The 24,522-nt window shown below is 50.0% G+C and overlaps 2 protein-coding genes across 4 annotated transcripts in view; one reads left to right on the top strand and one right to left on the bottom strand.

Annotated features, from left to right (window-relative positions):
- The first annotated feature begins 566 nt into the window (after positions 1-566).
- FNDC5 (fibronectin type III domain containing 5) lies at positions 567-18,627 on the top strand. Its single transcript, XM_075773735.1, has 6 exons — positions 567-945; positions 10,248-10,363; positions 10,667-10,865; positions 12,342-12,434; positions 15,920-16,053; positions 16,862-18,627. The coding sequence occupies exons 1-6, from the start codon at positions 867-869 to the stop codon at positions 16,901-16,903; spliced, it is 663 nt and encodes a 220-aa protein (XP_075629850.1). The 5' UTR covers positions 567-866; the 3' UTR covers positions 16,904-18,627.
- The window catches only part of S100PBP (S100P binding protein), a 28,046-nt gene continuing 9,794 nt past the window's right edge, over positions 6,271-24,522 (bottom strand). The window contains exons 5-6 of one of the 3 annotated variants that reach the window (XR_012838615.1): positions 14,051-14,292; positions 6,271-6,708 (exon numbers count right to left, since the gene is read on the bottom strand). Coding sequence is in view for 2 of the 3 variants with exons in the window: in XM_075773731.1 (XP_075629846.1) it covers positions 6,570-6,708 (139 nt within the window). In the remaining variant the exon portion in view is untranslated. Of the gene's footprint in view, positions 6,709-12,406; positions 14,293-24,522 lie in introns of those variants that run through there. The other 2 variants (XM_075773731.1, XM_075773732.1) reach the window with 2 other exon arrangements.

Raw genomic sequence — 24,522 nt, 5'->3', positions numbered from 1 at the left:
AGGACCTGTATCCCTGCCCACGGGCACCCTGTGGCCACCACAGCTGGCAGGGCCACCACGGGCTGTCATGGCCGGAGCCTCGCAGGGGCAGGACGCCTCAGGCTGCGGTGGCCGGAGCAGGGTCCCCCCATCCAGCATCACACGGTTTGGCAGCTGGTCCCTGAGCTGGGGAAACGGCTGTTATCCCCTTCAGCTAGTTGTCATAAATCAGAGCGCTGCCGGCTTCATTAACCTGGAGGCACCGCTAATTCCAGAAGCTCATCTAATCCTCATTACCTCGGAATTTAGAGCCCGGCGACTCGCAGGGGCCGGGTGAAAGCCCGGCGGTAAAATGTCACCGCTGCTGCGCTCGGGGGCTCGTCCCGGGGCGAGAACCCATCTCCCTTCCCCGGCGGGGGTTCGGCGGGGAGCAGCCCCCGGGAGCGCTGGGCCGGGCCGGGGGGTGTGCCGGGACCCCGGCGGGGGCGCGAGGGGAGGGACGGGGAAACTGAGGCAGGCGACGGGGCCGGGCTGGGCGGGGGGCCCGAGCCGCCCCCGTCCCACCGCCCCCGGGGCCGGGGGAGGGACCGGAGCGGGGCTGCCCGGCGCTGCAGCGGGCGGAGCCGGGGCTCGGCGGGGCCGCGCCCGCCCCCGCCTCCCGGCCGAGCCCAGCCGTACCGTACCGAACCGAGCCGTGCCGGGCGCTACCGAGCCGTGCCGAGCCGTGCCGAGCCCCGCCGAGCCCCGCCGCACCGGGCGGTACCGGGCCGCGGCGCTCTCCGCGGTGCTGAACGGCGCCGCCGCGCCCGCAGGACGCGCCGCCGGCGGGGCCCTGCCCGGCCCGGCCCGGAGCGGCTCGGCCCGGCGCGGCGCGGCGGCCGCGGGGGATGGAGCCCTTCCTCGGCTGCACCGGCGCCGCGCTCCTGCTCTGCTTCAGCTACGCCGGTCTGCGCCCGGTGGAGGCAGGTAAGGGCCGCCGGGGCCCGGGGAGGGGCTGCCCGGGGTGCGGGGGGGGGGGGCGGCTTCGGCGGGGGGGCAGTCCCCCGGTGCGCACGGGTGGGAGCAGCGGGTGAAGCGTGGGCGCTGCGTGGAGCGCGGCCGGGCAGGGCTGCGCCGAGGGGACGGAGTCTGGGGGCATCGCCGGCCGGGACTTTGTCGGTAATTGGGTTCGGAAGAGACGGGAGATTTCGGACACGCAGCCCCGGGGCACCAGTCTCGGGAAGCGCCGAGGTCTCGCCCCCACCGTGTCCCAGCGCGGGTGCTCACAGCCGGCCCTGGGGAAGGCGGCTCGTAGAAATGTGGCATGAAAACGGGGGCTTGGAGAGAGCGAACAGAGACCCTCGCCCAGCACCGGGCACGGGGGAGACAAAGGCTCTCCTGCCCCGGAGCAGCGGTGCCTGCTCATGTCCGGGGCTGAACTAGAGCAGACGAGGCAAAACCAGATCTGCTGTGCCGACGCCTCGGCACGTTAGCCTGGGCAATCCCCCTCCCCGACTCCTGCTCAACCCCAGGCTGCCCGGGGCCCAGGCAGGCACTGCCCGGAGCCCTGTGAGCTCCTGAGGCAGCACTGCTGCCCCAGAGGAACTGCCTCTCCCGGGGCACAGCACACCCCGGCCACATCAAACCGGGCCCCTTCGAGCTGTGCGGGTCCTCTGAACTGGGGGATCTCTCAGGAAGGCAAAGGTCCCCATGAGTTAGCTCTAATTTTGGAGCGAACGGGACATGCTCAGATCCTCTCCCCTGCATCAGCTGGGCTGAGCCTTCACTCGAGCACCCCACGTGCGGGTGCCGCATCTCGGCAGGTGCTGGTGGGTGCTCCCTGCGAGCCCTCGCCCCGTCACGCAGCACCAGCCCAAGCCAGACGCCCTCCCCGGCTCGTCTCCCTCACTGGCTGCAAGATGTTGGTGGAACAGCTGCTTTGATTTGCAAAACGCTGATTGCCAGAATATCTTGCATTCCAGGAGGCTGGGGGTGACTATTAGGGATGCAGAACTCTGGGGAGTGGAAATTCCTGTGCCCGAGCCAGCCCCAGGAGTTGCTGGAGTTACATTCGCCCCTGTCCTGCCTGCGCCGGGGCTGCAGCAGCCCCCCGAATGCCTTCGGCTCTGACACGCATCCTTGGACAGACGTCGGCACTCTGAAGTTGCCATTTCACAAGTGACAGACCCGGGGAGATAAATGGAACGTTCCCAAAAGGAGGGAGCGATGGGGAAAACGCCGTGGCACAATGGAGGCATCTGCAATTGTAACAGCCCTCCCGATTTTCTGTAAACTAGGCCACTTCCCCTGCTCTTCCTTATCCTTGAATCACCTCAGTCAGCGCCTGAGAGTAAACATGGAGTTGTGTCCCTGCCCAAAACCGCCTTCTGCTCCCGTCTTACAGGCAGCGTTTCTGTACCGTAAGGTGTCCGTGCCACATTACGAGCCGGGCAGCTCTGTAAACAGGGATAGCTGCCCTGTCTCGTGGCTACGGCATGCGGTGGGGAGGCAGGGGACTCGGTTCTCGGCTCTGATGAAGCTGCATGACCTTGGTGCTGTGCCACGCACCCCCGCTGCCTCCTCTTTCTGTGGTCTCCTTCACCGAGGGTTGCGACGTGCTCTCCCCGCACCCCGGCGAGGCAGCGAACTTGTACTGTCCCTGTTTTTCCGAGAAGGAAAAGAGGAATGAAGGTATGGAGTGATTTTCCCAAGGTCACACAGAGGTAGCAGCAGCATCACCACCAGCTCTGCGTCCCCAGTCCTACCCAACGATGTGGCCACGTGGCCGCCAAGGCAGGCAAACCAAGAGTCGTTGGGGAAGCCTGTGGGGAGGAAACCGTCCCCAGCGGGGTCAGGCAGGGATGGGGGCTCGGCCGTCCCTCTGCTTTGTATCCAGAGCTCGTGCAAGTGGGTTTCAAATAAAGCCTGTTGTGAGAGGTGAGAGCTGCTGTCCCCAGGAGAGGACCCGAGCGGACCAGTGCAAATTCCCCTGCTGATGCAGCGGCGAGGGCTGGCGAGTGAAGGGCAGAGCACGGACCCTGTTCTGAAAGGGAGGGTTGGCCGGTCAGGACCTTGCCTTTTGGCAAGGCGATGCCAAGGTAAGCAAGAGGGGGAAGCAGGACCAGGAGGACAAGGTAGCTGAGAAATAACCTCTATGCTAACGCTCTTTGATAGCCCCCAGCATCCCACCAGTGCCGGGTGGGTGAAGCCCTCCGACTCGCTCCTACTGCTGCCTGCTCGAGAGAGTCCCTGAGAAAACATTCAGGATGGTTGGCAAGTCAGAAATACGATTTAATTTTGCCACAGTGCTTGCTCTGGCAGCGGGATGGCCTGCCCTGCCCAGCCTGCATGGTCCGAGGTGCCAGCAGCCCCCCCCCTCGTTAGGCAGAGCTAATGAAGAGGGAGGTGAGCTGTGCTGGGCTTGGCGGCGCAGGGCTGCTGTTAAGGGCTGTAAGAGCAGCAGGACGATGCTGCGTAACGATGATGAAAGACCCCAAAATAGGCCACGACCCCTGCAACTGCCAGGGCAAACAGCATCCCCGCAAGGTGCCTGCCTGTAGAGCAACTCGAGTCAGGTTTATTTCTGCAAGATGGAGGGGAAATTCAGCACATTGCTGTGGCGGAGGGAAAACTTCGCTCTCCCGCACAGCTCTCAGCCTTCCAAGAAGCCCCTCAACAGCTCCTCCACCTCCACTGCCCAAAAAGGGGCCAAATCCACCCAGATTCTGGTCGCTGCTCAGCTTTAAAGCAGCTCAGTGCTCTCGCACCTCTCCTGCATGTTCTCACGCCCTGAGCCACTCTGCAAGCCAGGCTCCTCTTCCTCTGTGGAGGTGGGTCTCCATCCTCACCTCCCAGACAGCCCCACCAGCCGCAGGGGGGAAGGAGAGCAAAGCGAAGGTGACAACCAGACTGCAGCTGCTCTTTCCCCACCTGTGTCTCGCCGGGCACGCTCCCCTCCTCCTCCGAGCCGCGGGAACTGAGCTCACCTGAAGTCTGGCAGGATCAAACCCAGAGGCGAGCGATAGGTTCAGCACACACGAGAAAGCAGTGATCGGTCTGACAGCTATTCAGAGACGGCAAACCAACCCACTCCAGCCCCTTCCCGTCTCACAGAGGCCACGGAGATTCCTGGCCAGCTAAGGGATGGCGTAAGAGCTTTATTGATTTCTGCATTCAGCGTAGGAGAGATTTAATTGAAATATGGAGGTTTCTAACCTCAGTGTCAGCCTCTCAGCAGGGATGTTGCTGTGCAAAGCAGCCAAGGTTGTGCCATCCTCTTCCAAATACCGTCTCCTGCTGGGAATATACATGTGGAAAACGGAGATCCCTCCCAGAGAGGGGCACAGTCACACACGGAAACCACGCACAGGCACCATGGGAGGATCCAAAAGCAGCTTTCATGGAGTGGTACCCATGTACTGGGACTGGATATGGCCTCATCCTTTTGGCATTTATTGTTACATAAACCCCTCCTGGTTTGTATAGTACCCAGAGGCCAAATTAAGGCCTGACTCAAGTATAATTCAGTTGAAAGCAGAAATGTACTGAGCAACAAAGCATGCAAGTCTTCGTGTGTGTGCAGAGCTGGACTGGGACCAGTCAGCAAACTCCCGGGAGAGGTATGGGTACTGGTGTCCAGCACTGGCCGGGAAACTCCGGGGCTTGCTCACCCTCTCTGCCTCTGACAGATTTCTCCCTTATTTCTCTAATATTATGTAGGTGGGGGCTGAGAAGAGCTAGGAAAGAGCATGGTACCCAGTCCTCCCCGGACATTTGGGTCCTGGATAAAACATGCCACAGCAATGGCGCGGCTCTGGGTTGGCAGCATGAAAACCCAGGTCACGGCATTGGTGAGACCTGAGCGAATCCTGCCCGGCCTCAGGACCCAGAGAGTTGGAGCTCTGGCAGGACGGGACACTCTCCAAAGTGGAAATGCCCCTTCCTCCTGCCCTGAGGAACTCCTGATAGCTGGGCTGGACACAGTGAGCATCTCTGTGCTCCCTGGAAGGGCTCCATCCTCCTCGACGGCATTTCCACCTGTACGTTTGGGCACCCACTCACTGAGGAATCGGCGATAGGGCCGGGGGGGGGTATTGGAGGCGGCCGGCCTCTTAATATCCTGTTTGTAGAGAGGAGTGGGCGGTCAGCAGGAAATAATTGCCTCTTTCCCAGACTGCAGAACCCCCGGTTGGTCTTTCTGCGCTTTGAAATTCTCAGAGCTTAGTAAATAGCCCCGTTTCCCATGCGGCTGGGAGCAGGGTGGCAGCGGTGGGCCCTGCTCCCTCCCACTCTCCTGCAGGCTCCCTTCATTAAAACACTCGGGGAAGCTGAACGGCGCGCCAGCCCTCCCTACATACCCCATAAAGCTGACAAGCAATTATATCCACTGAAGGGAGCCATGCTGGGAGAGCAAAGAAAGGCTCAGAAAGGCAGGGAAAGCAGGTCTCTTTGTGCCCACACTCAGGGAGCGGGCAGCAGTGCTTTGCCGAGAACATCACACAGGAACTTACGGGATGCTCCTTCCCCTTGCAGGTCATGTCCTTCCATCTCCTGTGCCCACAGGGAAGGTTGCGGTGCAGGAACAAAGGGCTACTGGGATTTAAGGCTGACATTCACCGCTTCCTGCAGGAAAGGGCAGGCAGCTCGCAGGTGGATAGCACTGAACGAGCCGCTTCAGAGCCTCGGCAGGCACTCTGCTCGCTGGGCCATGTCCTGGGGGCTCTGAAGCAGCTGAGCCTTTCAGAGCAGAAAAGGAGCTGCTTGTGGGAAAGGAGCTAACTGAATTGGAAAACGCCGTGACTACAGTGTAGCCTTGTCCACAGAGGAAGCAACTGCACTTCACTCCAGGCACTTCCAAGCAGCTGGAGTTTCCAGGACAGCTGAATTCAGAAGGAGCAGATTTGGGGGAGCCTGGGGAGATAAATCCAGGAACAGGCTCTAATTCCAAACCTATAGCCTGACCACAGGGCTCAGCTGGCAGAGGTGACCTCCAAGGGTGTGAGATTTCCACAGATTCATCCTTTTACTCTAAGCAATGGTTCCCCTGGCAGCTTGCATGGCTAAAGGCAGCAAGCCAGCTCTCACCCCCAGCCCCACCATAAGGGCTCATGGCAGAAAGTACAAATTGAGACTGGCCTCAAAAGAGAGACACAGAGTAGGGAGAGGAACCACAGCAGAGGAGCCAGGAGCTCTGAGCATCACCCAGTGACGTCTTTGTGGCCTGGGGACCTCCCTGACCCTAGAGGTGCCAGGCAAGACACCCTGGTGTCTTGTACACCCCCTTTGCTCACCCCATCACCCCCAATCTGCAGCTTGTCCCTTGCAGGTGACAGCAGCAGCCGGATGGGGTCAAAGCTTCTCCCCTCTCATTTTCCCTCCCCACCTTGTCCATGCTACAGCTCCGATGGTGAAGTCAGCATAGGGGCAGGTGGGTGGTTTCCTCTTCCTTGTGCCAGCAGCCACTGTGTCGACAATGAAAAGCTAGGGAGTAATCAGCCCAAAGCTGTAAGTGTGGGCTGGTTTGTTTTTTCTCTCTCTCAAATAAAAGTCCATTAATAATCAGCAAAGCGTTTAATGAGAGGCTAGAAGGAGTTCTCAGCATTAAGAGGGGATTAAGGGTAATCTTCACTGCTCATGCCTCCTTGCTGTGCGGAGGCGGTTCTGACCTGTTCTTGCCAAAAGGGCCTAAGGCAGAGCTGGGACACACGGCTCTGGAGGATGTAGGGCTGCAACTCACCTGATGAAGGGTCCCTGTGGGAAGGAAACAAGACATGGTTTAAGCATGATCGATTTTGAAGCAGCCATTCACGTTTAAAAATCATCGTGATTTCCTCTTTAATTAATCGGGGCTCCCCCTTAAAGAGGGGGTTGCAAGTTCTGCTGACACGAACACGAGAGCATCTCTTCATTTGACCACACAGCTCTAATTCAAATCTGGCCAAACAGATCCTCTGCCAGTTTGCAAAGTGTGATTTGCTCCGGCAGGCATCGCAGCCTCTGCGCTGGGATGAAGCTAAACTGATAAACCAGAAATCTTGTACCATATGGGTCCCTTACAGACCAGCCAGGGAATATGCTGTCCTCAGCGTCTCTGGAGTAAACATGCATGAGAAAGGTTTGATGCACAGCATGTTCCTTGCTATCTCGCCCACAGTGGGGAAGGAACTCGCCCCTGGGGTCCTCCAACCCTCTGTGCCTGCTCCCAGAACACCAGCGGCTTCCCTGGCCACCGCAGGCACAGAAGCAAAGTTTCCAGGAATTGCATGTGACTCTAGAAGGAACCAAACATTTGGATTTGGCACCTCAAGGCCCTGCTAGAGATGCTGACCCCCAGCTGGGAAACAGAAATTACATCTTCCTCCCCTGACCTCAGCCGGGCTGGCACTACAAAGAGCTGCAACTGGCCCAGGGAGCCAAAAGCGGTGTGGAACATCTTGGAACAGTGATTAGATTTTAGAAAGTCATGATCTCATCACACATCTCCTGGGAGCAGGGAGAAAAGCATCCTCATGGATTAAAATTTTGGTTCCAAATTATTCACTCAGCTCTGGGAGCAGGAAACTCATTTTCCTGCCTTTGTATTTCTGTCAAATGCTGTGCTTAATTCTCTTTTCATATCACTTTTATACTGGTTTGACACCACTGATTTATGTGTAGCTACTCTTAATCTGTGGTAGTGAAAGGAAAGGCACACTCAGATCTGCTGTCCTAGATTTTACTGTATTATCTGCTAACTTCAACTACCCCACCTCTCTCGCAGGTATTAGTATGAAGGGGCTCTCTAGAGTGCTCTGGACCATCCAGACCAGCAGATTTCTCCCCAGCCGACACTCAGTGTCCTGCTTTGCAGGCTTCGAGCCCTGGGTTGCAGCTTTGCCGAGTGCTTCTCTTCTGCCTCGCAGCCCTCCCACCCTCTCTCACCAATTCCCAGAGAGGTTGTTTGCTCTTCTCCAGCTCTGCTAGGTCTTCCCAACTCCCCCACGTTTTAGGTCATCAGGAAACTTAAGACACTTTTTATGCTGTGCCTCCCTCAAGGTCATAAATTTCAAAGGGGACTCGAGCACCAAGTGGGGTGTGCTGTACTGTACGTTCCCATTTCCCAGCCCAAAGCTTTTTCCCTGATACTCTGCTCTCTGTTCCTGGTTAATTCATCTCTTTTCAAAGCCCTCCTCAAACTAAGCTGGGTAACTCAGTGGTAGCTCCTAAAAATACACAGGAAAGACAACCATGCCGGGATTTAAGTGCACAGCTGTACTTTGAGAAGGGCGAAGTGCCTGGCTGCAGCTGGAGACTGTTTTGTCTCCCATCTCTCAACTCCGTCATGTCCTCCGTATGTTCTAGCAAATTCATCAGGCATGACTCACAGACCTTCCCTGTACACATTCCCATCTGCTGACTGCCCCTTCCTAAAATTAGACGCTACTCTGGTTGGCACACGGGTTCAGTCACGGGGGAAGGTGAGGAGCTGCAGACCCACGTCCCTTCCTTGTGTCACAGCCGGGAGCTGAGTCTGGAAGGGATGGGTGTTCAGGCTGAGAAGGGTGATCCACCTCCCCTGCTCAGCGTGTCCTTGCAGTGGAGGATGATAAATGTTTCTGTTCTCTGAGAGCTGGCTGGAGACCACTGCCCCATCTCATGAAGGCCGTCCCCTGAGAGATAAGAGTGCTCTGGGCCAATACTGACTCGATCAGCTACTCCAGAGAGGAAGGACACCCTTCCCTATGAAATCCCAGAGACCACAATTGCTTGCTGTTCCTCCTTGTGAAGTCCCAAATTAAAGCAAACTTAGCCATACAACTTTCAGTGATCTTTTTGCTCACTGAAGGACTCGCTAGAACCAGTCTGGGTCCGAACGCCTTGTCCAGGCATCCTATTCCGAAGGGTCTCACTGGTGGATGTGGGTCTCCCACCCGCCAGAAAGGGGAGCTCTGAAGGCCGGACTCTGGGTGGTGTTTGGGGAGGAGAGAAAGGAGTACGGTCGTCACTCTGTTAAGTGTAGAACAGCACTGACCTTCAGCTAGAGTATTCTGTGTTCACGTTATTTTCTCTGTTCCCGGGGGAACATTCACCAGCAGTGAAGTCAGTTGTTAGGAGACACTGACACTACAGCTAGAATATTTTCGGCCACATTCAGGCGGCTGGGACTGACTATAAATCCAACAAGTGTTACTGGAGACGTGCACACGTGCATCCTTCTTTCACTGTTGACCTCAGCCCCAGCCCCAGAAGGGCAGTGTTGTGCAATGGTTACAAAACAATAAAAGCATTATTCTTTGATGAGAGTCAGAAAAAATGACTCTTTCTCACCCCACTGACCTCCTGGGGATAGTCGGAGTCCTAGCAGTCTCGTTAGTATTTACTGCCTTTGGGTTCGGAGCACAAGCTGGAGACTGTGAATTAAATTTGACCAGAGGAGAGGGAACAGGAGTCCAACCTGCTGCACAGAGCACTGGAAGGACTGTGCCAAGCCTACAAGGTAAACCCTTCCCCCCGAGATCCCAAGCCTGCATCGCTCCCTTGGGAAGAGGCTCCCAGTGAGGGTGTGCAGAAGCCCAGCTGGTACATCAGAGCCCAGTTCACCTCGGCAAGGCTGGCAGCTACACAGATCCACCCTGCAGCTGGGAACTCAGCTGTGTTTTGGAGTTGGGAATAAACACTAAACATGGAGCCTCGGGCTACTGCTTTCATGGCCTGCCCTTTTCACATTACAGTGGTCCAGCATGTTCTGTCCTGTTAGCTGTAAGCAGATGGTTACTGGGTGTCCTCCGACCATTTGAGAGACAGTTCATCAGCTGCAAAATGTGTACAAAAATTTTTCTGTCAAACTAACAGAGAAAAGCAAAAGCAACACTCCCATTTACTACTCCTGAATTTCAAACCTCCAGAGTGCTCATCAAAGCGTTCAGTTTTCATACTTCCAAGGCAGATTTTGCATTTCCTCCCAGCTGTCACTGTCAGACCGTAATAGGAAACAACAGAGAAAATGTGGTACGTGGCTGGGAAGGATGAGATGAACGAGCTACTCAGTGGTCTGCTGTGTTGTCAAAAGAAACTGTTTCCAAGGGTCAGATATTTCACATATGTCTAACGCAACTCACATTCTCAGCAGAGATCTCCTCACTGGTAATTAAGACATGGAATACCTGCAATTTCCAGGTCTCATATCCAGCACCACATCCGGGAAGGACCAGGAACAAAGTCCTTCCCCGCTCCCTTCCTTGCCCTTGCTCTGTCTCCTGCCTGAGGCTGTGACTTTGCCTCAGTAAAGGCTCTGCTCTCCCTCCTTGCAGACAGCCCGTCCGCTCCAGTAAATGTCACAGTCAAACACCTGAAAGCCAACTCAGCCGTCGTGACTTGGGATGTTCTGGAAGATGAAGTTGTCATTGGATTTGCAATTTCCCAACAGGTATGGTGCCGAGTTACCCAGTTTCGGTCATTGTTCATCCTCACCCCAGGTCCCTTCGGTTTCCAAATTCTCTTGCTGCAGTTTAAGCCCATTCCTTCTCGTCCTGTCCCTCGTGGTCTGGGAGGGGACTTGGCTTCCCATCCTCTTTGCAGCAGCGCTTCACGTATTGGTAGCTGCAGAGAGGAAAGGGTCCGACGGTCTCCATGTCCGTGGTGGACAGGGCAGGAAGCAGTGGTCTTAGATGACAGCAGTGCACATGGGAGGCCTCTCCACCACTCTGTGCTCTCCTCTCTCGGCTTCCAGAAGAAGGACGTGCGGATGCTGCGCTTCATCCAGGAGGTGAACACCACCACCCGCTCCTGTGCCCTCTGGGACCTAGAGGAGGACACTGAGTACATTGTGCATGTCCAGTCCATCAGCATCCAAGGCCAGAGCCCTGCCAGTGAGCCAGTCCTCTTCAAGACCCCCAGGGAAGCTGAGAAACTAGCCTCTAAAAATAAAGGCAAGTGTGGGTGAGTTCCTATGTGGCCTCTGGGACACCCAGGCAGTGTAGGCTCTTCAGAGAGGAAAGCAGTCTCCCGTGCAATGAGAATAGCTGGGTTAAATGCACGCAGGGCCGAGTGCCCTCTCCCAGCCCCGCGTGGACAAGCGGGATGCCCCAAGTGCACCCAGCAGACAGGGCTGACGGGTGCACAAAATGACAGGGAGATGCTGCCGAAGGCTGGCTGTTCATTTCTCCTCTTTCAGATGAGATTTAACAGGCAAAGTGAGGAGGAGAAGGTTTCCAGATCAGGAGCTGTGTGTCCAGCAACTTTGCAAGTGGAGAATGTCAGGGGAATTTCCTGAGCAGCCTGTGAACTGATGTGGAAACAGACCTCTGGTTGGCACTGGGCACACCACCTCTGTGCTCCCAGGGCACTTGGGGGGGATTCACTGAGCCTCCTGCGCCTGGATTCCAGGACAGCAGGGGGAAACGTACCCAGAGACTGCCACATTTCTTACATTTCAAATATTTCTGCCAAATCAGAGAATCACAGAAAGTTGAGGTTGGCAGGGACCTCTTGAGATCACCTAGTCCAAACCCCTGCTCAAGTAGAGCAAGTTATCCAGGATCACGTCCAGTTGGGTTTTCAGTATCTCCATGGGGGAAATCAGGCACTTCCTCACCGACAGCTCCTTCACTTGTTCCTCTTAAGCCAAGTCAGATTGTTGAAGGTTTTCTGTCAGGAAGAATCTCTGCTACAAAAAGGGCTAGGGAGTAGAGGGGTCTGGGATATAAAGGGTTACTGCCTGCCTACTGAGGACCCAGCCTGTTGCAGGGCTTTTGGCCGTGGTGCCTAGGATGTTGTGAGTTCTTGACTCTTTCTGCTAAAATGATTTGGTGTCTGTAAATACCGAATTGCTGTTCATCTGAAAGCACTAAGAGGAGCACTGCTTCCCTCCCTGGAGGCCTGAACTGTAATCTTCTTAGTGCTTTGAAGCCAAGGAAGTGCATTACGCCTGCAAAAAGGCTCTACTCATTTCTGAATCCCATGGCTCTGCTGAAAAATATCATGCCAGGCTCCACACTCCTGAGCTGGGAGACGAACTGCTGAAGCATGCAAGGCTTTGTGACAGGCACAGACGGCACTAACAGAGACCAGAGACAGAGCACAGTGTGCCGCCATGGGGCCAGATAACATGTGGACTTACCCCACGGCAGCTCCTTTGTGGTAACCCCCTGTTGATCCTGTCTCACTGCTCCTCCCTCACCCCATCTCCTGCAGGTTGTCAGGGGCAGTTGCAGCAGAGCAGCTGATGCTCTGCAAGTTCAAAGCGCAGCTCGTGCTGCTGGCGTGACCAACGGGCAAGGACTCTCTCCCTGCTAGCTTTGACCCCGATGCACTGATGATTTGAGTCAAGGGCGCTGTTAAACCAGTGTCTGGTGCAGCCCGAGCCGTGCTGTTAGGTTTCATGATCTCTCTTTCCCCTTGTGCAGATGAGGTGACAATGAAGGAGATGGCGAAGAAAAACCAACAGCTGCGAGCAGGGGAAATTCTCATCATTGTTGTGGTGTTGTTTATGTGGGCAGGTCAGTTCAATCTTTCTGTCAAAAGCACGTAATATCCCTAGGGCCCGCTGCCTTGCTTGGTTTGCATGTGTAATCATGTAAGACCTGAAAAGAAACTCTTCCTCCCATCACGAGTACTGTATATTCAGCTGTAAGGGCACCTCGGTTCCCTCCGCAGCATCACAAGCCAGGCAGTGCCAAAACCAGGTGCATCGGTGATCTGATCTGGTCCAGAAGGAAGTAGGTAATGGACTTGATGAACCAATTGCCTAATTCCCCATGGCTAATCCTGTAATCTCAATTTTTCCAGAATGCACTGATGATAAATGCCCTCAGCCATCCAACAGGATGCTTTGAGCCCTTCAAATGATACAGGTCACTGTAATTATCTGGCTATTATATGACTCCAACTCTCATGCAAAACAGAAATATAAGAGGTTTGCTCTCAACACCTGCTATTATGTATATGCTAAAACCCACTTAAAAATCAATTAAAATAACCGAAGCATTGAAAGAACAAATGCCCCCCAAACATCAAAACACCAATAAACCCAGATCGTCTCAACATCCACTGTTAAAATACAAAGAATAGTATTTAATAGGAAGAGGAGCAACACTAGCAGAAACATACTAACTGAAAGGAAGGAAAAGTCTACATGAGCTTAGGACAGTGGGAGGAGGAAGGACTAGCATTAGCCAAAAGCTGTGATCCAAAAGGGTACTTAGGAGGTAAACCTTTGGCAATTTTTAAAAATTCCACTCTGCTCCTCCTTACAACTTGCAGCCATTAATCCTTTTAATCCAAGCGGAGGCTCTGCTACAAGATGGCTACTGTAGTATATGAGTTTATAAGCACGACCACATGCCCAGCTGCAACCCAGAGCACCCGGTGCTGTGGGAGGTGCAGTTACGCCATCCTAGGGCCACTTTGCTGTGGGATGTGATGGGCACAGCTAGGCACATACACTAACGCAGCCTCTAACGGAGCACAAGATAAACATGCTCCTTCAATATGAAGATCCCTCACTATGACTTTTTGTAATATGTACAAATATATAAATTAAATTTCCAAAGAGAACCAAGAGTTTTCTGACATGAGTTTGGGACCGCGTTTCAATACAGCTTATAGCAAATTGTACAGAGGGCAGACCTCGCTCGTGTGTTTTAAACTAGCAAATAGGGAGAGGCAAATGCCTCTGACTCCTGTTCCAACAGCTTAGCATGTCTGAAGTGGCTGCAGCCAGCCCTTCAGCTTGTTCAGTTTGGAAATTACATGCATGAGTTAATGGGAAATAAAGTTTGCACATGTTTGTTTTCTATTGGGAGCCCCAGCCTCCCCTGGCTGCCAGTCAGCTGCTGCTCCTGCTGCAACGTAAAACATTAATGAAACAACATTCGCTCCCTGCAAGTCACACAGCACGTTGCCCAAGGGAGGATGGTTCAGGTGACCCAAGGAAATGGGCAGGCCAGGAAATCAGCACTACGGTAAATCAGCACTACGGTAAATCTATGATCCATAAAAGACAACCTTTGCCACTCGGTATTTAGTCCTCTTGTCCCAGGCAAAGCACTTTTCCCATATGCACAGGGTGTAAACAGTCACACAGAGAATTTTCCTTGGTCAGAAGGAAACCCACCACAATAGTACTGAGTGGCCGATGACTCTGACAACTTGTAGTTTCAGTGGTCAGCATAACGTTATGTCCTTTAAAGACAGTGGTCTGCCATCTCTGCTGCTGTAAACTGTAACAATCCTGAATTGATAGGAGTTGCATCAGTTTACTCCAACAGAGGATTTGGCCCATTTATACTAGATTCTGCTGAGATGAGATTCCTCCAGGGAGAGATGTGAAGAGGAAACCAGTCACCGATCTGAGATCTGTCACAAAAGAGGGACAAAAAGGGATTAACTCTGTCCTGTATAGTTCTGCAACATTTCTTACAAGTGAATCCAGGTGACACAGAATCAGACCCACGTACAGCATTTTTTTGCCCTGGAACATCCTGAGTTTACCATGTGTTATTTGCATCTCCAGAGACTGGACAGTAATTACAGCTAAAGATGATAATCAAATGAAAAACTAAACTAAATTAAAAGGTTTCCAAAACCCCTAGTCCATTATCTTTTCAGCATTTATGTCAAGTTTTAGCTGTGCACATTCAAATTTAAATGCCCTGCCAGTAAAAACAATCATGAATAATTACATGAAGCAACTGAACAACTGATTCATCTCCCACTGTAGTATAATCTAAAACTCAGATCAGCGTCTGAAGAAAGAATTTGCTAATACCACAACTTCCCTTCTAGACAGATGACTTACGTTTAAAAACAAAAGTGTGTGTGGGATGAAATCTCTCTACATCTGGTGGGTTCTTTACGAAGTCTCAATGTACAAAAACCTCCTTCCAGCTCTTAACCTGGCCTGGCCATAACCTGAATGTATGACAACGCTTTAGCAAACGTGAACTGGAATCGGTCTGTGCCCAGGGCTTTGAACTGAGACAAGACTCAAGGTCTTGTGCTGTCTGTATTTCTGGTATTGTTCACAGCACTTTGCTTCTCTGTGCCTCAGTTTTACCACCAGAAATCACAGAAGGTGTGACTATGGCAGATGTTAACCTATTCTCCTAGGATCAGCCATTTGTTCACATACGCAAGGAAGAATTTGGACCACTGTGTTTATCAGTAACACCTGGGGGCAGCTGCCATAACAACACCTTGCTTTATAAAGCAGTTTGTGATGATCTGGTGAAAGCTTTACATATGTTATGCTATTAGGGGAGCTGGAATATTTTTCAGTAAGGGAGAAGCAGCATCTGTCTGGGTCTACTTAACCTCTGTGTTTGGAATCTACAGGCAGAGAAGTTATTTGGTCAAAATGTCACAGAAAAGCTTCTGAGAAAGACATCTGCAGTCTTCTCATGTGTCATGGCTGCCCCTGCTTTTCTCTTCATGTGCCTGCGTGTGCGGAAGGAAATTTCCACTGGCAGCTTTTGCTGCCGTCACTGTTGCATATTTGCAGATGTTGTCCTGCTGCTCAAAAGGCCACGTGCAGGCAGGTACGGTACCCGCCTCTCATCTGCCAGCACCAGCTCCTTCTCTTCACCCCAGAGGAGAAAGATCAGAGGACGCATTTTCACTAACCAGAAATTCCAGGAGCTCCTGCGTTTGCAAAGCAAAGATCCCATTTAACTGCACGGTTAGTGTTGATCACTATCCAAACGTAGGGCTTAAAACACTTGTCCCATTTAATGACAGGGAAGTTGGAATATAATTAATCTTCTGTCCTTCTGTCTAACTGGTTTTGCGTGGAATTAGGCATCGAGAAGGAAACAGCCAGAGGGTGACTAGCTGTGTTAGAAAATGAACCTTAGGAACAATTGTGAATGCTGCTGAGATCTCTACCAGAAGGCACAAAGCTGGCTGGCAAGCAAGGGATCTCTGATCTCTGCAGGCTCCAGGGGCTGAGCTCATTTGTGTGATCACTAATGCTTTTTCCTGTTAGGGGTGATCGCCCTGTTTTGCAGACAGTACGATATCATCAAAGATAATGAGCCAAATAACAGCAAGGAGAAAGTCAAGAGCGCCTCAGAGAACAGCACTCCCGAGCACCAGAGCGGAGGGCTCCTCCGCAGCAAGGTGAGATGCTGCTGGCACGCAGTGGGGGACGGGGCAGACAATCAACTTCCAGCTGGGCCTCAGCTAAATTACCCAAAACGCAGCCCCTGTTAAACATCCAGTTGCGATGCAGAAAGGAAACACCCCTTCACATCCACGCATGCCAGTACCACAGCTTCGTTAGCGATCTGAGCCTCCCAGGCGCATCAGGGCACCAGCACTTCATTCCCACCACTGGATTAGCCTGCATGTCCATCAGTAAAACAGATTTTAATCCGTATTTCTAAAATATCTGAACATCTTGAGAAGAAAAACACACCGAGCGATGCTGCAGTCCCTGAGCTGCTTGGGTCCTTATCCCCACAGCAGCCCTTAGGTGAGGTGGTAAAGGGGATATTACTCTTGCAATTAGCTGAAGAGCTGATCAGCAGGAGCGTGGCTGGTAATACACATGATGTTAAAGGTATGCCATAGCCAGAATGTAAGCAGACTCAAGCCTATAAATTATACCAACTTATTTCAATGAATTTAACTTTCTTGTGTTTCTATTCACAAGTTGCACTCTGGCATATCTCCACCACTTCCCATTTACTTATCATTTGAAACAGTCCACTAATCCGTGCTCATTCAGAAACAGACGGTGATGAACCACACAACCCTAAAGCCTCAACTCTGGCCCTTTTTCATTACCCCGAGGGGATGGGAACAAGAACTTTTACCAAAACAAAAACTGACCAGCACACTGCACTGATCTCTGATGTGGGGTTTTTTTGTCCTCTCTAGCAATTCCTATACATCCTTTCCTCCTTTGTCTCCTCTTCTCTTCTAGTTTCCAAAAAACAACCCCTCAGTGAATATCATTGAAGCGTGACAGCCTGCCATCTGATAGATGGACTCCATTCCTCACTCTCACTTTCTGCCTCTGAGCCTTGATGACTAGGGAGGTGAAATTTTGTTGGAGCAATTTGGAAAGAGACCTAGTGATTGTCACTTGCTGGCATACACCTCCTTGTCTGTGTTCTGCAAAACATCTGGCCAGAAAGAAAAATCCTGCAAAAAACCCCTGAAACCCAAACAAACAATTAAGATGGAAAAGCATCAGTGAGACAGCTGCTGCTGGTGATCCAGTACTGGACTCATGAATCACCTGGGCTGGAACAACTTCTCACGCACTCCTCTCCACCCTCACACTCCGTCTTCTGGAACAATTTTCCTGTCTTTGGAAATGTACAAGGGTTCGTTGTATCTTTATTTTGTCTCACTGACACTACATCTTGACAGTATTAACCTGAGCTCAGGCATCAGTCACTGTCACTCCTCTCCAAGCAAGAAAGGAGGAAAGCTCATCACAGACGCGACTAGCAACCAGATTTTGGCTGCTGTGTGCTCTCGGCTTGCTTTGTTCCATTGATGTGTGTTGTGTAACACATATAGCAGGTGGGTTTTTAAAACAAAACAAAAAAAGAAAAAAGGCATACTCCAGTTTCCATTCCCACTGGGAGAACCTCCCTGGTTGTTCTCCAGTTAGGCTGCAGCACATGTCTACACCATTGCTGTCTCTCCTATCTCACACTGGTGCTCTTCATCTCAGATAATCGGGGCACACCAAACACTGAGGCATAGACCAATGTGAGGGGACACCAGAAGCCGTTATTTAGCTTCCAGGATAATTTCAACCATTTTCTTCATGGTATTTTCAGCTGGGCCTGAGTCCACCACCAGTGTGATAAAAGGTCCATTAAAATGTAGCCAGTCAGCAAAAACAAAAAAAGAAAAAGAAAAAAAAAAGAAAAAACTCATGATACCGGTTGCTATGCAAGGTCTCCAGTGGCAATAGCTATTTATTGTGAAAGGCTCTTGCCTAAGGGACCTTTCTCTGAGGGCTTAAGTTCTTAAATTGCGTCTTTTAGTAGGGTTCCTGTGGGAAGGTCTGGTTCTCCTTACATGTCCTGTCTGCACTATTTTTGTGACATTGTAATGCCAGGTATCTGCTGGAGGCAGTCCTCCATAAAAAGGATGGTGACAAATGGAAAAGGGGTTGGACTTCTCTCAAGTGCTTGATATTTGTAAGCTGACAGGATCCCTGGGATTGCTGGTGCTCTGGAAGCTGGTAGATGCAAGTCCATCACATGGAAAAGATTTACTCTTTGTAGTGTGTCATGGGGTATCTGTATTTATTTAATTACTCCACAAGAACCACTCCATATGCACTAGGGGATGAGGCAAGATCCTACTCGTTCCATCAAATACCAAGACAGGTTGGCCTGCACTCGGATGAGCCTGGTTTAAAACTCCCTGCAAAGAAATAGGCTGGCAGTAACAGAGTTCAGCTATCTCTCCTCTTCCACTGTCACCAGCCTTTCCAAAATAGTTGATTTGGGAGAAACGCGCTGGAATTCTGCTTGTAGATGTGTTGGTAAACAAGCAAGGGCTTCCCTTGTGCCAGTTTCGGAAGGCAGGCCAACCCCAAAGGTCTCTTCAGTGGATCCTTTGCCAGAACACACTCCTCCATCACCAAGAGGGAGAGGTCAACACCTCTGATACAGACAGAGCAATAAACATTTTATAATGTACAATAAAAGATTAAAGGCATAACTTGTGTCCTTGTAACATCTGAATTTAGTAATATTTCACCTTCGCCTGCTTCAGGCAGACCACACACAGTAGAACAGGGGGACTTTCTCTGTGTTTCCCAGGAACTACCGCATAAAATGTTTTCTCAATGTCTGGGTGTAGAAAACCAGAAAGGTTCACCAGAGTTCACTCAGGCTGCAGGACAAGGGGGGAAAAAAATCTTGCAACATAAATAGCACTACAGCCATACCTAGCAACATTCTTCAGACATGTCTTATCTCCTAAGAAAGAAATGTCATTTGGAATCCATACCCCTGTAAAGGGAGATTTCGGACAGATGGTACAGCATGTGCAAAACGATAAGGGAGATGCTCTCTCATAATCCTAGAGCAGACAGCCAAGCAAGCAGCCCTCAGAAGCCTGCTAGTGAGGAAATGCAGCCTGGTAATTTGGCAGGTTGGGGGGGTGGAAGGTTGTATGTCTGTTTTTAAAGACAGTTGTCCCTGGGAATTCAGACCATATCCCCTTTTTTACAGTAACTGCTGTTGTTCCCTAGTGACAGGTTTAAACTATTTCTTTCCTAACAGATGTGCTCGCTCCTTGTTTGATAGAAAAGAGGAATTAAAATGTGAAGCATAAGTGTTCATTCAGAGTTAAGTAGTCGCATCATAATGTGGCAGGAGGTAAAAGGGTTATCATTATGTTCCATAACTATAGGCGTTAAAGGTAAAGTAATAATGCTATTAGTGAGCAGGAACAAATGTAGGCTGGCAGCAACTCAACTTGTCAGAGAGGGACTCCAAGCTATCCAATTCAAGTGATCCTCTTAAAGGAGATGTTTTCAGCAACTATGAAGTGATGTAGTAAGTCCACATTAGGAAAAGGGGTTTCCCATTATAGGGGAAGAAAGTTACTAAAGATATTACTTTTCTGAGAGTCACAACCATCAAAGCTTTAACTGCTCTTTTGGTATCAACTTCTACTGCAACCCATGAGAATCAGAAACCATTAAGGCTCTGGGCCTGCGTGACTTCAAGCCTAAGCCCACCTTCACAATAGATAACTTATTCTCATCAACAGTTGCCAAAAGATACTCCTGAGGTGTTTTACAGTCAATAAAGGGAAGAGATCAAGACAAAAAACCACAAGACGGCACCGAGGAAAGTCATGTTGGGCCACAGAACACACCCTGAAGGCCACCCACATTTCCCCGCATGTTTTTGCCTGACTGCTGGTTTTGACTGGTTGTTGGAAGCAGGAGCTAGGAAAGGGAGGTTTCAATAAATACTGAAAAGCAGCAAGTGGGAGTGGGCTGGCATCACAGGGATCCCAGGGAGCCCTGTAAGAACCGATTCCCCACCGAACTCAAAAGCAAAGGAAAGCAGCCCTCTGGCTGGCTCTGCCGATGCCATGCAGCCCCTGGGGACTAATCCTGTTCATTTCCGAGAATCAACGGAGCAGAGACTATGGGCACAGTAAGGAGCAAGAGGCTGAAAGCAGAACCCTTTGCCAATAGCTGTGGTGCATGTTTAAAGTTAAGCACCACTTGCCTTCATCCTTTCAAGCACTGTAATATTATGCCTACAAGTACAATTTAGCCAATATATTCCTCCCCCACGAGTTTAGTAAAATGGAGCCGCAGGAGGCGGTGTGGAGCAAACAATCCTGCACAGCATGTCCTTCCAACTCACAACACCCAGCGCCATACACTTCTCACCACCTCCCTCTGTACAACAAGCAGCAGCACAAGCTCTGTTCTCTGTCTCCTCGGAGGAAAATGAGAACATTAGGCATTTTATTCCCTGACAGTTCAATAGCATCAGAGGGGGAAACACCTACACAACAGAAAGTGTTAGTATAATCTCAGCTGGTAACGACTTTCTGGAGGAGATGTAAATGGAGAGGAACAGACTGCTAATGCCAGTATTTGCCAAAGACATTAAAGGTTACATCACTCAAAAGCGTATGTCACAGCTGCACATCCATTTTGCTGATAAAAATATGGCAATTCATTGACTGAGTAGTCAGACTTCCCTTCCCAAGGAGAGAGTTGAAGATTATACCATATGTTATACCAAATGTAATTTCCCCGGATTTGCAGAAAAGCTTCCTAACAACATGTAATGAGCTATTACTGGCTAGTCTGGAAGCAGAAGCCTAGCTGACCAAATTCAATCAGCTTTCTAGCATTTGTTAAAAAGCTGTATGATCAACAGACTTGTTATGCTAAAATATCTTCTGCTTCCTCCACAAATCTGGTGTCTATTAAATCGTCTGATGACCTTATAGATTAAAATGATGATGTTCCTACTTGTTAGTGCTTTAGCTCACACGTCTCGAGGAAAGCGAGCTGGATTCTCTTTCAGCTTGTGCATCAACATCAATTTTGTTTAACTAAGTTCCAAATGAAGAACCTTTATTATTAGCAACAGAGCCAGGAAAGACACAGCTTGAATTTTAGATCCCAGATGGAGTCAGCAAAGTTGGCAGCCAGAAAAGCCAGCTTTTTGCCTGCAATCTGAACACACTGGATGTGGAGTCATTGAGTGGCAATAATGACATAGCCCCATGATGCCATTTGACACTTTCCAGCACATCGCTGTCCTTTTTAACTGACAAAAACCCCCACACTTAGTGCCACCAACTGCTAAACATAATCTATTTATACCATCCAGACCTGTTTTGCAGAGGATGCAACCAGCATAGTACTAGACATCCTCTCAAATCAAAGGGAGAATATTATCAGCTCCCACTTTTGCTTCACATTTCAGGACTTAGTTTCTTTCTCCCATTACAAGATGTTTCTCCCTTACAAGACAAAAGTAGGAAAGAGTTGGTTAGCTTTTGAGAGGATGGCAGAAAAAGCCACGCAGTGGTTTAATTTCAGCCTCATTGTTTCGTAGCTGCTGTTGTTAGAGTACAATACATTGGTGAATGTTATTAAATTTTTAAGACATGTCAAAGTGCTCACGCAGGGCTTGCACAAAACAGTCTCCTCCAGTCATATCTGACATTGCTGGATTCTACTACAGCAAAAATCCTAAACAGAGGCCTGGGCTACACTCTAGCAGCCAACATGCAGTATGTCCTTCCATGAAGGCTTAATACACATTTTCTCCCTCCCCTTGCAGTACCTCTATGCAATAGAACACATACGAATCCCAGTTGCAATGTCAAAGAATGAAATCTTCAGCAATAAGGCTGCCCAGAAGCCTAAAGCCTTCTTAAAGTGCAGAGCTGCTCCGTGGCACTGTTCATTCACATGAGATTTACATTCACAAAGGCCACAAAACATACATTCAGGCAGAGGTACCCACTTCTGCCCGAGGTTCTCCAGCACAGAGAAGCTGGTCTTACACACAGCACATGTCCAGACACCATCATCTTGCTGTCATGGTAAGGTGCTGTCTGTTCAGAATCATTTCATTTTCTCAATGTGGCTGAACTGGCGACAGAATGTCTGCTTTAAGAGAAGGCTAATATAAATAACATCCTGACTGCTATGCATCACTTCATAAAAATCTCATCAAGAGATATATAACAAAATCAAGACAGCTAGCATCAAAATCTCTGAACGCATAAAAGGCAACACCTCAGCACGCACAGCAAAGGGAGCAGATCGCCTGTGGTCTTCCTACTGCTCTGCTCCTGCTCCGTTATATCATTGCTGATCAGCAGCGACCATCGATCACTGGTTGAGACAGAGCTTCACTATCCCAGCAGTATGTGACTGCAACAGCTGCCACCAGGCCTGCATTGCTTCTGGGCCTTCAAAGAGCCAGTCTGTTAGCATTTTAATATCAGATAAACCCTCCAGCAGGCAAGAGAGTCTGCTTTCGCAAGGCGGGGGGAATAGGCTCTGCAGTCAGACTCCTGCTATCCCTCTTGTTGCCTTAAAATAACTGGAACAAGGAGATTTGAAGCAAACTTCTTCATTATGTGTGTTAGGAGGAGGTGGACTTTACAGATATGACAACAACCTGGACAGCATGTGAAACTATCTTCAGGACCACAAGTAAATTATTCCTTTTTCAGAGAAGTCTCTTCAATTTAATATGTGAGATTCAGTGGTTTAAAAGACAACAGCCACCACACACTAACAACCCCCACACTACCCAGTCAATGGCTGCCAACGGATGTCACCTTCTCTTTCCATGCAAGGCTCTCTGCGAGCAAAATTTACAGTGGTAAAAGTCACACAAGAAGCTATGCTGGCATTAAGAACGCATTAATAACTGGAGAAGATCAGTTACTGACACAAAGTCCTGCCACTGGGCATGCATCACCCACGCCTGTAAAACCCATCAGAAAAACAGACATCCTCTGCCCCACAAAATTGCTGTACATGGGTTACTTCGTTAATGGAGGCAGTATTATCAAGGAGTTAGTGCAGTCAGGCAATACCAGGCTCTGTTCCAAGCTTCACTGCTTATCCTTTGGACAAATTACTTTGATTTGCAGCGCCTCAGTCACTGCACATCTAGGACAGTGACAAACTTTGCTTGGTTTTTAAAGCCACTTCCTCCTGTCCCACTCTGGATTGGAAAGGCACTATGGAAAGGCAAAATAATAAAATATATGAACCACAATGGTGAAAAACATTAGTGCTGTACCTAAACTTTATTTCTTTAAAATCACAGTAGCCAAAAGTGTCACCAAACATTTCAAATTACTATAATAAAAATACGGTACAATTTCCTCCATGAATAAACCTAATTTGCTCTCTGAAATCCACTTATAAATGCCTAAAGGATTCCTAAGGCCTGTGCAGGCCCTGCTAGCACCCCTGGGAAAAGCATTTTGCAGAAGATCAACCTGTTTTACAAATCCTCCAAATAATTTGGAGTTTCCACGCTCTGCCAGGGAAGGAGATGGAGGCAGCAGGGAGACCACTAGTTGCTGTGGAACCACGTAGCTTAAATGAACAGGAGGTCACACTCTTCTGGGCACTCCAGAAAGCAGACGAGTGAAAGGGGAGAGCCTCACAATAACACAGCAGAAAAGAAAACTACATCTAACAGGTGCAAAATATTTACAAACTGAAGTGCAAACATCATGACACTTTTACAGAAAAGTTACAAATGAAACCACAAGTAAAAACAGTCAAAGGAGGAGGCAAACTTTTCAGGGACAGAAACAACAGAAGACGACAAGACATACCCAAACCAGGTAAATCAACAGCTGCTCCTGAGTTGACAGGAAACTAACATAACTTTGTCTTTGCCAAACGCAGGGGGACAGCAGCCACAAGCTGTTTTTACAATTTAATACCTTAATGTTATTCAATGGGAGCCAAATCACTGTAGGAGATTTAATGCCAAGGTTTAGGTCCAAGTAAAGAAAAGTTTTCCCACTTCAAAGCACATTTTCCAGTTTCCATCATTGAAATACTACATCCTCACATCCAGCATGCAATCTTGCCTCTTGAACACCAACTACATTTGTTACCTACTCTGTGAGGAGGGTGTTTTCAGTTCAAAGGATAACACCGATGCAAAACATAGAAGCTACCTATACGAAACAGTGCACTTAAATTGCACTTCAAAAACAGTTCCAAATGTTTCTAACTCACAGAAACTTCCACTAGCCTTATTAAAAATGGATCATAAAATAACTGATGAAAATACAAGCCACTCAAACCCAGAACAATTAAAAACCACCCTAAATGCAGAATAAGAACAAGCACAGTCCCTCAGCAGCAAAATCAGACATTAGAGAAGGCTGTGACAGGGCTACGCTGGAAGTGGTCAGGAATGCTCTGGAAATGGTGGTGTTTGGCCAAGTCCTTGCTCACCCACTGTGTAAGGCTGTACTTTTGGGTGGGTTTCTTGGTGGACCTCGCGTAATTTCTGCAAAAGTAAGTAAAATAGTTAAAAACAAACACAAGCATAAGTATGAGAGGCTTGAACAGCATCT

Source organism: Balearica regulorum, chromosome 22, assembly GCF_011004875.1.
Source record: "Balearica regulorum gibbericeps isolate bBalReg1 chromosome 22, bBalReg1.pri, whole genome shotgun sequence".
NCBI classification, from domain to species: domain Eukaryota; kingdom Metazoa; phylum Chordata; class Aves; order Gruiformes; family Gruidae; genus Balearica; species Balearica regulorum.
This window is presented reverse-complemented; position numbering and strand designations above follow the sequence as displayed.